This window comes from Eretmochelys imbricata, chromosome 5 (genome assembly GCF_965152235.1).
Source record: "Eretmochelys imbricata isolate rEreImb1 chromosome 5, rEreImb1.hap1, whole genome shotgun sequence".
Classification (NCBI taxonomy): domain Eukaryota; kingdom Metazoa; phylum Chordata; order Testudines; family Cheloniidae; genus Eretmochelys; species Eretmochelys imbricata.
In genome coordinates, this window is record NC_135576.1 from 6,183,803 (window position 1) to 6,197,499 (window position 13,697).

Genomic DNA, 13,697 nt, shown 5'->3' on the forward strand with positions numbered 1-13,697 from the left:
TGTAGCCTCTCTTGGTGGTGTTCCAGAGGAGCTCTCATTGGGTGTTAAATCTACCTCCCCTGAGAAAGACAGAGTGGTACTACCTCCTGCCTTCACTGTGAATGAATCACCCCTGGGACAAAAAGGGTGGAGTGAAACTGGCGGTAGGTGTTAGAAATAGAAGTGTTGTGTTTTGAGATGCTTAATAGTCTTAATTCTAGATGCCCAAGATTTGTCTTCCAGAATGAACATTAATAAGCTACTTTTAAGGGGTATTAGATGGACCCTGTTTCGGTATCTGAGATATTGACATCGGAAAGTAGCTCACATGCATGCCTGCCATGACACAGCATGGTGTGTTAAATTTAAACTACTTGCAAGTCAGGTGTTTGCATCTGTGCAAATGTCTCAAGGTTTGGTTCACAGCAGGTATGGGAAGCTTTTCCATTGCATATCCTGAAGTTTTTAAACCCTGGTTGATGCAGGCTTGGCTTTCACTGCAAACCCATAAACAAGGTTCAGGTTGGGCAGACTCTAACAAGGGGCTAGTGGCCTTATTGGAAGAAGAGTGAACCCTGTTCTTGTCCTAAGAGCATAATTTCTCTGCCTGCTGTAAAGTATCATCCTCTCAGGTGGCCAGGAGTGACAGCAGAATCTGTTCACTCCTCTCACTCCCTTCTTGTTTTCCAGAGGCAAGACAGTATTTTTGGCTGTGACCTGCAAGGAAATGTCAGTAGGGAAGGAAGCCCTGAAATAGAGGCTATAACCTTTATTAAACCTCATATCACAATCCTAATTTTACATTTTCCACTAAGGTATTGTCTACACGACAAAGTTTTGTTGATGCATGTTACGCCAACAATCAAAAATTGGTATAATTGCAAAGCTTGTGCATATTCACACAATGCTCCTGTCAGCAGACCATATCCACAGTTGGTGCTCTAGCATCAACAAAGAGAACAGTGCACTGTGGGTCGCTATTCTACTGTGCTACTCGCCACCTTCTGCGGCTAAGAGTTGTGGGAAGGCGGAATGGATCACCATGCATCATGGGTGCGTGCTCAATGTCCCATGGTGCAGTTTTTTCCATCCCATAGAAGCATAGAAGATTAGGGTTGGAAGGGACCTCAGGAGGTCATCTAGTCCAACCCCCTGCTCAAAGCAGGACCAACCCCAACTAAATCATCCCAGCCAGGGCTTTGTCAAGCTGGGCCTTAAAAACCTCTAAGGATGGAGATTCCAACCCCACCCCCTACGTAACCCATTCCAGTGCTTCACCACCCTCCTAGTGAAATACTTTTTCTTAATATCCAACCTAGACCTCCCCACTGCAACTTGAGACCATTACTCCTTGTTTTGTCAACTGCCACCACTAAGAACAGCCTCACTCTTTGGAACTTCTTTGGAACCCCCTTTCAGATAGTTGAAGGCTGCTATCAAGTCCCCCCTCACTCTTCTCTTCTGCAGACTAAGCCCAGTTCCTTCAGCTTCTCCTCATAAGTCATGTGCCCCAGCCCGCTAATGATTTTCATTGCCCACTGCTGGACTCTCTCCAATTTGTCCACATCCTTTCTGTAGTGGGGGGCCCAAAACTGGATGCAGTACTGCAGATGTGGCCTCACCAGTGCTGAATAGAGGGGAATAGTCACTTCCCTTGATCTGCTGTCAATACTCCTACTAATGCAGCCCAATATGCCATTAGCCTTCTTGGCAACAAGGGAACACTGTTGACTCATATCCAGCTTCTTGTCCACTGTAATCCCCAGGTCCGTTTCTGCAGAACTGCTGCTTAGCCAGTCAGTCCCCAGCCTGTAGCAGTGCATGGGATTCTTCCTTCCTAAGTGCAGGACTCTGCACTTGTCCTTGTTGAACCTCATCAGATTTCTTTTGGCCCAATCCTCCAATTTGTCTAGGTAACTCTGGACCCTATCCCTACCCTCCAGCATATCTACCTCTCCCCCCAGCTTAGTGTCATCCACAAACTTGCTGAGGATGCAATCCATCCCATCATCCAGATCATTAATGAAGATGTTGAACAAAACCTGCCCCAGGACCAACCTTTGGGGCACTCTGCTCGATACCGGCTGCCAACTAGACATCGAGCCGTTGATCACTACCCACTGAGCCCAATGATCTAGCCAGGTTTCTATCTGCCTTATAGTCCATTCATCCAATCCATACTTTTTTAATTTGCAGGCAAGAATACTGCTGGGGACCGTATCAAAAGCTTTGCTAAAGTCAAGATATATCATGTCCACCACTTTCCCCATATCCACAGTTATCTCATCCTAGAAGGCAATCAGTTCGGTCATGCATGACTTGCCCTTCGTGAATCCATGTTGACTGTTCCTGATCACGTTCCTCTCCTCCATCATTCTACAGGCATCTGACTGTGTTTCACGACATTTTTCTATTACCCTTGTTTACTGTGCACCCACCATCTCTGTCTGAAAGGATGGATCCTGCATTGCTTTCTACTTTTGTGGTCACTTATGAAGGCATCGTGGCTGGTCATGCAGTGTATAATGAGCACCCAATCTGAAATGGAATCAGAGGTGCCTTACATGCTGTGTGACGTGGGAAGAAACACCACTAGATTTCTTTTGGCACTCACGGAGCAGTTGCACATTATGGACTGTTGCTTTTGGGCTTGGGAAACAAGCACTGAGTGGTGGGATCACATCATTCTGCAGGTTTGGGATGAGGAGCAGTGGCTGCAGAACTTTTGGATGAGGAAAGGCACCTTGCTGGAACTGTGTGCAGAGCTCTCCCCAGCACTGGACACCAAAATGAGAGCTGCCTTCTCAGTGGAGAAGCGCGTGGCGATTGCTGTGTGGAAGCTAGCAACTCCAGACTGCTACCGGTCAGTCATGAATCAGTTTGAAGTCAGGCAGTCCACTGCTGGGACTGCATTAATGCAAGGGTGCAGAGCCATTAATCGCATCCTCCTACGAAGGACTGTGACTCTTGGCAATGTGCATGAAATAGTGGATGGCTTTGCAGCAGTGGGATTCCCTAACTGTGGCGGGGTGATAGATTGCATATATGTCCCAGTTTTGGCCCTGGACCATCCTGCAACAGAGTACATTAATAGAAAGGGGTACTTCTCTATGGTATTGCAGGCATTTGTGGTCTTGCAATAAAAAAAGGTCCTGACTCGCAGTACCACCAGATGACTCTGCCGTGTGGTCTGCATTGTCCTCCAACTCGACCTCCTCGTCCATGACTTCGTTCTCAGGGTTGAGTCCACTGTCTCCAGCCCCGTTGAAGTATCCATGGGGCTCTCGGTGGTGGAGGTGGGGTCACCACTAAGGATGGTGTCAAGCTCCTCATAGAAGCGGCAGGTCTTTGGTGCAGCACAGAGCAGTGGTTTGACTCCCTTGCTTTCTGGTACACCTACCTGGGCTCCTTTATCTTGACATGGCACTGATGTGTGTCCTGTTCATAGCCTTTATACAACATGCCACGAGAAATCTGACTATAGGTATCAAAGTTCTTATGGCTGGAGCAGAACTGGGACTGCATAGCCTCCTCTTCCCACAGTGCCAGCAGATCCAACAACTCCGGTGTGCTCCAAGCGGCAGAGTGTTTTCTGCATGGAGCTGCCATGGTCAGCTTGAAAGATGCACTATGAGCTCTCCACGTCGACTTCTGTCGACAAAACTAGTGTAGACAAGGCCTAAGTGAAGGGATTCAAGAAGGTTCTACAGTAACTAGGCCTCATCTCTGATATAACAGACCTCTGAGCTCAGCAAAACAAATGGCCTGTTGCAAAATAGGTTATAATGGTTATAAGTGAAAATATAAAGTCAGACACTTTCTTCAGAAGCACCAGTTGTGCAGCTGGCTCTGTGCAGAAAACTCCTTCATCTGCACAGATCCCCACTGAAGCCTTTGGGATACTGTGAAGGCTCAGGGGTGTCTCCCATGCAGATGCAGTGTCAGGGTCTGACTTGGTAAGTCCTAAGACAGTGCCAACCAGTCAGACGCAAAAAGAAGCTAGGAGGTTTTGAACAGCATCGGAGAACTCTGCTGAAATGCAGTCTCTTTCTCTCTTACGGCAACTAAGTAAAATTATTTCTGCTGAGTTTAGGTACAGTCAGATGAATTTAAGGGATTGGGTGATAACCTGGAGTTTTAGTATTAATCCTACATTTTCTAGCTGCAGCTTTAAATCAGGCCTTTAATGCTAATTGAATGTTTTTGAAGTTGAGTTCCTTTTAAATCACTTTTATTTCAATGACCAAAAGTTCTTGCAACCTGTACATTAAATAACACCCCATCTATACTATTATCAGTTAGACTACAAAGGCCTTTTGGAATTTTACCAACAGATTACATTGTGTTAATTTGTGTTTGGGGGGATTATAAAAACAGAATTACTTACCCAATTGCCTAACACATCTCACATGAGGAAGATGAGTATTCAGGGACATTGCAGCAAATTAATATTTGATGTCAAATGTAATGCACAGAGTATATTTAACAGTGCACATTGGCATGCTGTACAATCGATTCATTATACTGAATACTTATAAATGAAATAGTGATGTGAAAAAGCATTAACTTTGCATATACAGTAGCTGCTTTTAAGATGCAAGTGCCATGGATGCCTAAATGTGTTTCTGCTCTTAAAATGTTATTCGGTACTAAGTTCTTCCTTCTATAGAGATCTTGTAGAAGCAAAAACTTCTGAAGGAAAGGAAACTTTTTTTTCTTGGTATCAGACACAATTTAAGATTCAAAAGGAGAAAAAACATCTGCCACTCCATGTCCAACTTGTAACCATTTTAAGGAATTAAGAGGGTGTGTGGAGAGGGGCAGTGAATGAGGTGGTGAACATGATAGGAAACAAGTTTTCTCTGTTCCCCGAGGAGAGCTAACAGCACGAAAAGTCCAATATAGTTGCTTATGCGAGTGATAAAACCAGACACTGGCAAATTAATCTCTCGTATTCACAGTGTAGGCTGTTAATTGTTCTCTCTGCTGGCTGTCGATATAATGTTAAATTTTCATTCCCCATTCAAGATGGAAAAAGTTGTGGCTGAAAATGTTAACATTTGCATTTTTATTTGTTGATTTATTTAAAGGACAGCCTCTCTTACAGCAATCCATCACTCAGTGACACCCCAAATATGAATAATGTATTGTAGACTTGTGGTTACAATGTGTAATAAGTGCCAGAGACAGTAGAAGAATGTTAACTATGTTGCAAATGTAATATTTATCGACTCATAGTTTATTGCTTTCGAGGTTCAATAATACTGGCCATAGGACATTAATATCACTTATCTCGATTTTAGTTGGGCACCTCCGTATGTAGAAATAACCCATCTATTTAAAGCTTACAAAATAAATGTGAAAATTACAACACTTTGTAAGTAGTACATTATGGTTTACTTTACTTAGATCTTGCAGAGCTCCTTTTCTGACACCTCATTTATTCGTATCCACATTGATTCCAACCCAATCAGTCGACCCAAATGATAAGCACCTTGACTCTCTTTATTCAGGGGCTTTATGGAGTGGATGAACTATGTTGAAACAAAAAGAAAAGGAGTACTTGTGGCACCTTAGAGACTAACCAATTTATTTGAGCATGAGCTTTCGTGAGCTACAGCTCACTTCATCAGATGCATACTGTGGAAACTGCAGCAGACTTTATATATACACAGAGAATATGAAACAATACCTCCTCCCACCCCACTGTCCTGCTGGTAATAGCTTATCTAAAGTAATCTTCAGGTTAGGCCATTTCCAGCACAAATCCAGGTTTTCTCACCCTCCACCCCCCCACACAAATTCACTCTCCTGCTGGTGATAGCCCATCCAAAGTGACAACTCTTTACACAATGTGCATGATAATGAAGTTAGGCCATTTCCTGCACAAATCCAGGTTCTCTCACTCCCTCACCCCCCTCCAAAAACCCACCCCCATACACACACAAACTCACTCTCCTGCTGGTAATAGCTCATCCAAACTGACGACTCTCCAAGTTTAAATCCAAGTTAAACCAGAACATCTGGGGGGGAGGGGGTAGGAAAAAACAAGAGGAAATCCTACCCTCCCCCCCCCCCAGATGTTCTGGTTTAACTTGGATTTAAACTTGGAGAGTGGTCAGTTTGGATGAGCTATTACCAGCAGGAGAGTGAGTGTGTGTGTGTATGGGGGTGGGTTTTTGGAGGGGGGTGAGGGAGTGAGAGAACCTGGATTTGTGCAGGAAATGGCCTAACTTCATTATCATGCACATTGTGTAAAGAGTTGTCACTTTGGATGGGCTATCACCAGCAGGAGAGTGAATTTGTGTGGGGGGGTGGAGGGTGAGAAAACCTGGATTTGTGCTGGAAATGGCCTAACCTGAAGATTACTTTAGATAAGCTATTACCAGCAGGACAGTGGGGTGGGAGGAGGTATTGTTTCATATTCTCTGTGTATATATAAAGTCTGCTGCAGTTTCCACGGTATGCATCTGATGAAGTGAGCTGTAGCTCACGAAAGCTCATGCTCAAATAAATTGGTTAGTCTCTAAGGTGCCACAAGTACTCCTTTTCTTTTTGCGAATACAGACTAACACGGCTGTTACTCTGAAACCTGTCATTATGTTGAAACACAGATTCTGACCTAGACTAGATTTGGACCGGGTCTCTACTTCTGTTTCAAAGCAGTTGGAAAAAGGGCCATAAGTGAATTTTCTGTTGTATTTGCTTGAAAAGGCAATGGCTGAGATTGTAATGCTGATAATTTGCCTCTTGATAATGCATGCATACAAAATCTGTTTTTGTCTTTTATCGAATCATAGAGATGGAAACATCTGATTAGGTCAACAATTTTTATGGTGTAAAATTATGTTTGGGGACACTATGGGGGTGTAAATTTTAAAAAATCAGGCAAAGGAACCAAGCAATTTTGGAAGGTTGGAATTGGAAAGTCAGATTTGTTTTCAAAACCAAAATGTTCCTGGTTTAGTAGGTAAAGGGAAAAAATGAACTGATTTTTGCCACATCTTAGATATGCAGCTGTAGCAAATTGATATGCATCATCAGCTGCATCTTCAGTATTTGCACCGCCATGCTGCTTCTGAAAATGTTGGAGACGGGGGAAAGACCACTCCACATCTGCAGTGTTTATTAGTGTGGTTAAAATCTTTAAACTCCCCAGGCCAGATAAACATAGATGAGAACCTGAAATTGGAATAAGAAAACAAGTTAAACAGTGGGAGATTTGTGACCTGGGGCTGAAAACAGCCATTATCCTAGGAAACATACTCTTGGGAGACCCTGGAATTAGGTTTAACCATGAAAATGCCATGCGTAATTATATTTAATGCTGTAGTCACAGGCTTAATTGTGAAATGGTATTCTGTACAAATACCTGAGGTTATCTAATTTCAAACATGAATGGAAACTTTATTATTTTTGTTATGAGTACAGAGAACACTTGCTTGTACTGACAACTGCTTGGCGATGGCAGTTTTGTTGTGTCCATTGCAGACAACAAAAATCCCACCAGGAAATTCTGACTCCCAGTGCAAAAGGATTAATGTTAATTAGTAACTGTCAGCTGTAATTGTCACCCTCATCAAAATGCAGAATTATGTATTTCTTAGTTATAAATAACCTTTCTAATTGTACTTGATGTATGCCAGTTTAATCAAAAAGTACACTGGCAAACAGGCAGATATTTGCATTAATCTAGCACTAGATCTTCAAGTTTTTTTGATCGTCTTTTATTCCAGACTTGACTAGCTGGGGGAGGACTATTACAGCTGTATATTCCTTAAACGTTTTCCCCCTATTCAGCTGTGTGGATCTGACAGGATTTTATATTAAAATGAGTGGAAATGTCTTTTGGGATTGTTCCGTGCAACAGAAACCTTGTCAATTTTTGAAGTAGCTGGCAAGGTTTCCATCACTCAGTGGTGTGACAATAAGTTGATTATGGTTTGAAAGTAATAATAAGCAAAGGAAAGTAGAGTACAAATCATATTACAAAGCTGACGTAACCCTTTTGGTCTGCTTCTTAAGATGACACCATTCTTATGCACTGTATGTTTCTTGCACTGGCCTTTCCTACTCACTCCAAATCTCATGTTAGGTCAAAGGTGAAAATCAGTTTAGTGGTTTCAGTCTAGTTCCCATTTGTGTGTGTAACCAAACAGCTAGCGACTTAGAACAATGAAACAAAGAGAAGTACTCCCTGTCCTCTGGCTCCTCCCCATGCTCTGCTCTCCTCCAACATCAAAAAACCCCATTCCGAAGCAACGGCTGCCTCTCTAGTACCGTCCCATCTTTCTTCTTTCCTTCACTGCCTTTCCTGGCTCAAGTTCCTCTCCTCCAATGGAGTTCTGGATCCTCACCCACATCACTCCTCTCATCTAGGTTTCTTGCAGTCTCTACTTGGACAAATTTTAAGGCCGCTACTCCATCCTCCTCCTCTTTGACCTCTCTGGTGCCTCTGGCATTGTCAGTCGTACCCTCCTTCACTGCACCTCATCCTTCTTCGGCTGTGATGACAATGTCCTCTCCCGGTTCTCCTCCTAGCACTGTGGCCACTCCTTCATTATTTCTTGGTGAATCCTTCATGCTTTTTTCAATTGCATTCTGTCATCCTGCATTTAGAGGGCCAACAGTGAAAGATTGTGCAGGAGGAGCTCAAGCTAAATATCACTCATGTTCAAAGGTCTGTGAAAGATGCTCCTACCAGGGAGAGGAGATTCTGCCCCTACGGTCCAGCTGTGCTCCTGAGAGATCCTACTCTTCCTCCCCCATTTAGCTAGGTAGCAAGGGCCCTTGGGACCTGCAGCTGTTAGGAGATGCCCAAAAGAGAGTGTGTTCCCTGCCTATTCCGGTGTGGACTCACTGCTCCTGCCATCCTTACAGTAGAAGTGCTCTAACTTTGTAATAAAAATAATTTGTCATGGATAGCAATGTCTTTCACAAGGGAATTCAGGGGGAGGGGAGATTGCTGACATAGTGATGAACCATTTTGCTCTGTTCTTATGTCTTGAAATCCCCAAACCCCATATCAGCCAGACAGTAAATTACACATTGCGATACTTAGTTTCACTCTCTTTTGAATAGCAGCACCACAACTAAGCTCATCTATTTGTATTTTGACTTCCTTTATCATATTTTAATTATGAATTGGTAAGTATGAAGGCAGGGCTAGTCTAAATGCAGCATGACCACAGGACTGATGTAAAAGAAGCATAAGTAATTTTTCCTGTTATGAATCATTGCGTTCTAGTGGATTCTTAGAGAGTGAGCTCTTTGGTGAAGAGATGGGATGTGTGTACAGCACCTATCACAAGAGGGCCTGATACTGATTATGTCCAGGGCTACCAAAACATACTTGATGATGTTAACAAAGGAGGTCTAAGAGAGAGGTGAGAGTTGCCCCTGCTGTGGCAAGCCCCTCCCAAGAGTGACATCATCGATGGGTGGGAACAACAGAGTTTAAGGTGAAGGCAATGTTTCCAATGCTTAAGATGGCCACTGGGCCCTTCTCTACCACCAGGTGTTCTCGTTAGCTGGGACCCACAAAGCCGCAGAGGAAATTTGAAGTCTGATTTTAGAATTATGCTGATGTTTGCTGATGCAGGGAGCACGCAGAGGTGCTGCCCATTGTGGTTCCCTCTATCCCTCCCCACCCAGTTGTGACATCAAGACTAGGGCAAAACTATGCTTTAATAACAGGTGGAATTACATACAGGAGAACCTCAAAGAGTTACGAACCCTTCAGGAATGGAGGTTGTTCGTAACTCCGAACAAAACTTTGATTGTTCTTTCAAAAGTTTACAACTGTGAACACTGACTTAATACAGCTTTGAAATTTTTACTATACAGAAGAAAAATGCAGTTTTCCCTTTATTTATTTTTTTAATAGTATGTTTAACGCAGTACTGTACTGTACTTGCTTTTATTTATTTTTGTCTCTGCTGCTGCCTGATTGCGTACTTCTGGTTCCAAATGAGGCATGTGATTGACTGGTCTGTTCGTAACTCTGGTGTTCATAACTCTGAGGTTCTACTGTAGTGGAGATTTTTCTGGGGTAGGCATTTGTTTTGTTTGGTTTTGTAAGGATGAGTTTAGCATGTGCTTCTATTTGGCCACATTAGCCCCTTGTCATTTGATTGCTCTTATGAGGGGGATATTCCTGTTTCCTCAGCAAGTAAGAAAAAGCATTAAGCTTTCCTTTTTCATAGGTAGTCATATATTATATTAGGTCTTTTTCTTTTATACTTGGCTGGGCAACTAGAGATGCCTTGAAGCAATGAATGAATAAAAGTAGGTGATTTTAGTTACTTGAATAATCCAGGCCAGGTGTTGATGGCTAACCATGAGCACAAAATCCTCCCCAATGAAGAATTTCCAGAGAATAACAGAGATTGTAGGAAATATAATAGTGTCTAAATCAGGAGAAATTTTCCATCCTCCTAACTTTAAAACAAAGGGGTGGGTTTTGTGGGGGCGGGGGGGAAACTGTCTTTTTGTTTATTTATTTGTTTTGGTTTTGTTTCTCAGTCTGGTTTTACTTCCTTTACTTAGTGTATCCTCAGTCTTTGTCTATGGTTCTTAATAGGACGGAGAATATTTTGGGAAATATGCATTCATCTCTTAATGTTCTTGGGATAGAAGTATCTGATGTGAAAAAATCAAAATCTAAAGCTCCATATGCTGATGATGATGTATATCAGGAATAACGTCACTGAAGAAAATGAAGTTACACTAGGGCCAAATGACAAGAGAATCAGGCTCCAACTCTTCAAGAAAAAGATAATGAAATAGATACTAAGAATACATCTCTGCACACTCAGACATCCGCTATTATTCATGACAATGTTGCATGGCATAGCATGTTGAAAATCTGGAGAACTGTTTAAGGTAGTTAAATCTTTGTTTTAGATGCTTCCAGTGTTTCTTGAGGATTGAATCTTACAACATGTCTTCCAATGCTTGGTACAAATTTGAAGGGAACTTTAGGAATAGATGAGAACATAGTCCCCGTTAGCCCCACCTCCAGCTGTGGCAAGGAGATTTGTTATGTCAACTTGTGGTTGTTCGTTGTTTAAGCTGAATCCATCAATTTCCACCTCAGGATGTGACTGATTCTGTTTCTCTTCCTAAATCAGATGGTCCTATTCAAAAACATACACTCTTGGGTAAATTTGTTTTTGTCACACACTGTGACTGGGGTTCTCAAGTTATCTCATCAGTATTCAGTTGAGCTTCTTAAGCAAAACAAAATATCCCCTCCTCCCCCCGATATCACACATTCCACATTTAATCGCAGACACTGGTTTATCTCATTATTTCAGGAACTTAGATTACTGAGTGTAACATACACGCTTCTCTATCCTTGTCAGTTCTGAGGTTTATGTAATAATAATTCAGATGTATTTTATGATTCTGATCAGTTGGTACATTTTTACTGAAGGTCACAAAGAAAAAGTAAAAACTATTGTTTTTACTTTGACTGCTCTGGAAACAATGTGATGACTTGGAAGCACAAATATAAAAGAAAATAAAGCAATTTACTAATTGTGATTGTTTAGTTTCTGCCTGACACGGAGTACCTTTGTGTTTTTTAACTAGCACACTATCTTATGTTGTTCTTTCTCCAGTGGCTCTTACTATTCATAAATTTTAGAGGACTTTATATTAATGTAAACATGTCTAAAATAGTTAGTGAGAGCAGCCTCCTAAAATGTATATGTCTTGAATAGTTTACTTTTTTTTTTGTAAAATCAATAAATTTACAAGCAGAATTCCAAAGTCACCTGTAATATTTCCTGTGTGTTTAGGGAATCTTTCAGAAAAGGTTCTCAAAGACTCTAATACTATTATACTTTTAACTTTCATTTTTGCTTAATCTGCATTGAATCCACTTTTACTACTTAAAACCAAAATTGGGTTTACTGAAACATTTCAATTTTGATGATTTTTTAATAAAGATGTAGAACTGTAATCTAATGAAATTACTGGAATGAAATGAGTCAAATTTTTAAAAATGTAATAAGCTGAAGACTTGAAGATTTTATTAAGTGTGTAAAAGGCAAAAGTAAGTCACATTCTTCTGTACATTTCCCCATGTGTTCCGTCTCGGATCAGTAGAGTGAAACATGCCATGTCAGAAATGACCTTTGCACCGTTGGACTGACTTTTTCAGGTAAATTTCCAGAAGGGTGAGTTCTGCACACAACTCACATTGCTAGTAGTACTTGTGTTTGTAACTTCCTGTGCCTGTGATCAAGAGATACTGCTTTCAGCTGAGTAGTAGTGCTGAATTCCAATTTTATTCCTTACAATTCAGAGCCATGAATGCATTTTGTAGGGTGTTTGTGTGTCTGTCAATCTATCAGATATCTCTGAAACATAACTGATGAGCAGCTTTACAATTTGTGACTTTGGAAACATTTTTCTCACTCTTGGAAGTAAAATGCTTTCTACACTGTGCACATTGACTGATAATTCAGTGTTGCACCAGACCAACTCTTGAACCCATGTGTCTGCACATGGATCTATTGGGAACTCCCTGGGAGCTTAAGGTACTGAGCAGTTTGTTCCAACAGGGGGCACTGTCTCAGTTAAGGAAACCAGGATGTACTCAGTATTCCAGCATTCCTTTCCTTTCTGACCTGTGGCTGGTGAAGCAGTTCCTGCAAGGATTGCTGAGCATCACCCCAAGTGCCTTGCATCCCAATTCTTGCTTGATGCTTTGTAATTGTTGGGTGTATCCTTATTCTCATGCATACACTTGGAACTTGAAGACTACACTCCCGCACCATTTTTGGTAGACTTGAAGGATTCAGAGTCAAAATAGCAGACTGGTCTGATGAGAGAGACCCCAAACCTCAAGACCCTTAGGAACAAATCTCCTTTTACTTGTTCCCCAATCGTATCTTACCTCCTAGATTTCCAGATGTGAGAGAGTAGTATGCCATTTCTTCAGTATAACATGGCAATTAGATATGACAGTGATGGGTACCTCAGAAATGCCTAAATGGGTAGAACATATAGCCCCCCCTTTTAACTGTCCAAACATTCCCTTGCTTCACCTCTTTATGTTTTGTTATATGGACTTTTCAACAGCAAGCCATTTCTACTGGGGCACAAACCGTAACATCACACAACACTGACTTTCCTCAAACCAGAAGATTTTTGTGCCAAGGTTGTAACATTGTATCATTACTTCATTGTATCTGTGTGAAATTTTTAATTTCACGCCCTGCAGACTTCACTGTCTTGCGTGCACTCTTTTCATGTTGTTGCATAGAAGGGTAAGTCCCTGGGTCGCATTCATTTTGTATTGGTTTTTGAGGTTTTTTTGTAAGTTAAAAGATCTGTTTCCTTTGAGTTTTCTGTATAAAATTAAGTGGGCATTGGTGCTAGAAGAACATCCATTAATTATTCATTCAGTCTTTGGCCTCTGCTGTTGCTACCAATAAGGTTGTCAGTTGTGGTGGTTTTTGTGGTGAGAACACTTCAACTGAGCCTTGCCATTTCATTTTAATAACCCATCACACAGTAGCTGGGAGCAGCTTTTGGTCACTTCCAGCCTGGGTTGGATTCAAATAAGCAACCTGGAAGTGAGCAGCTTAATGTCTCTTGAGCCACTCAGATCCTTACTTGATTTTTTTGTAGCGTATCCATGATACCAGGTAGTGCGTGACAGAAGTGCAGGGTATCGACAGGTGTATGGTTTTAGAAAAGTAATC

General features: G+C 41.8%; 1 protein-coding gene across 6 annotated transcripts in view; it reads left to right on the forward strand.

The window, feature by feature from the left end:
- KIAA1328 (KIAA1328 ortholog) overlaps positions 1-13,697 on the forward strand; it is a 296,694-nt gene that overhangs the window by 233,438 nt on the left and 49,559 nt on the right. The window contains exon 11 of one of the 6 annotated variants that reach the window (XM_077816625.1): positions 10,562-10,808. The exons of the other annotated variants lie outside the window; for them this stretch is intronic. Coding sequence (XP_077672751.1) covers positions 10,562-10,682 — 121 coding nt within the window. The 3' untranslated portion in view covers positions 10,683-10,808. Of the gene's footprint in view, positions 1-10,561; positions 10,809-13,697 lie in introns of those variants that run through there. 6 annotated transcript variants of the gene reach the window in all.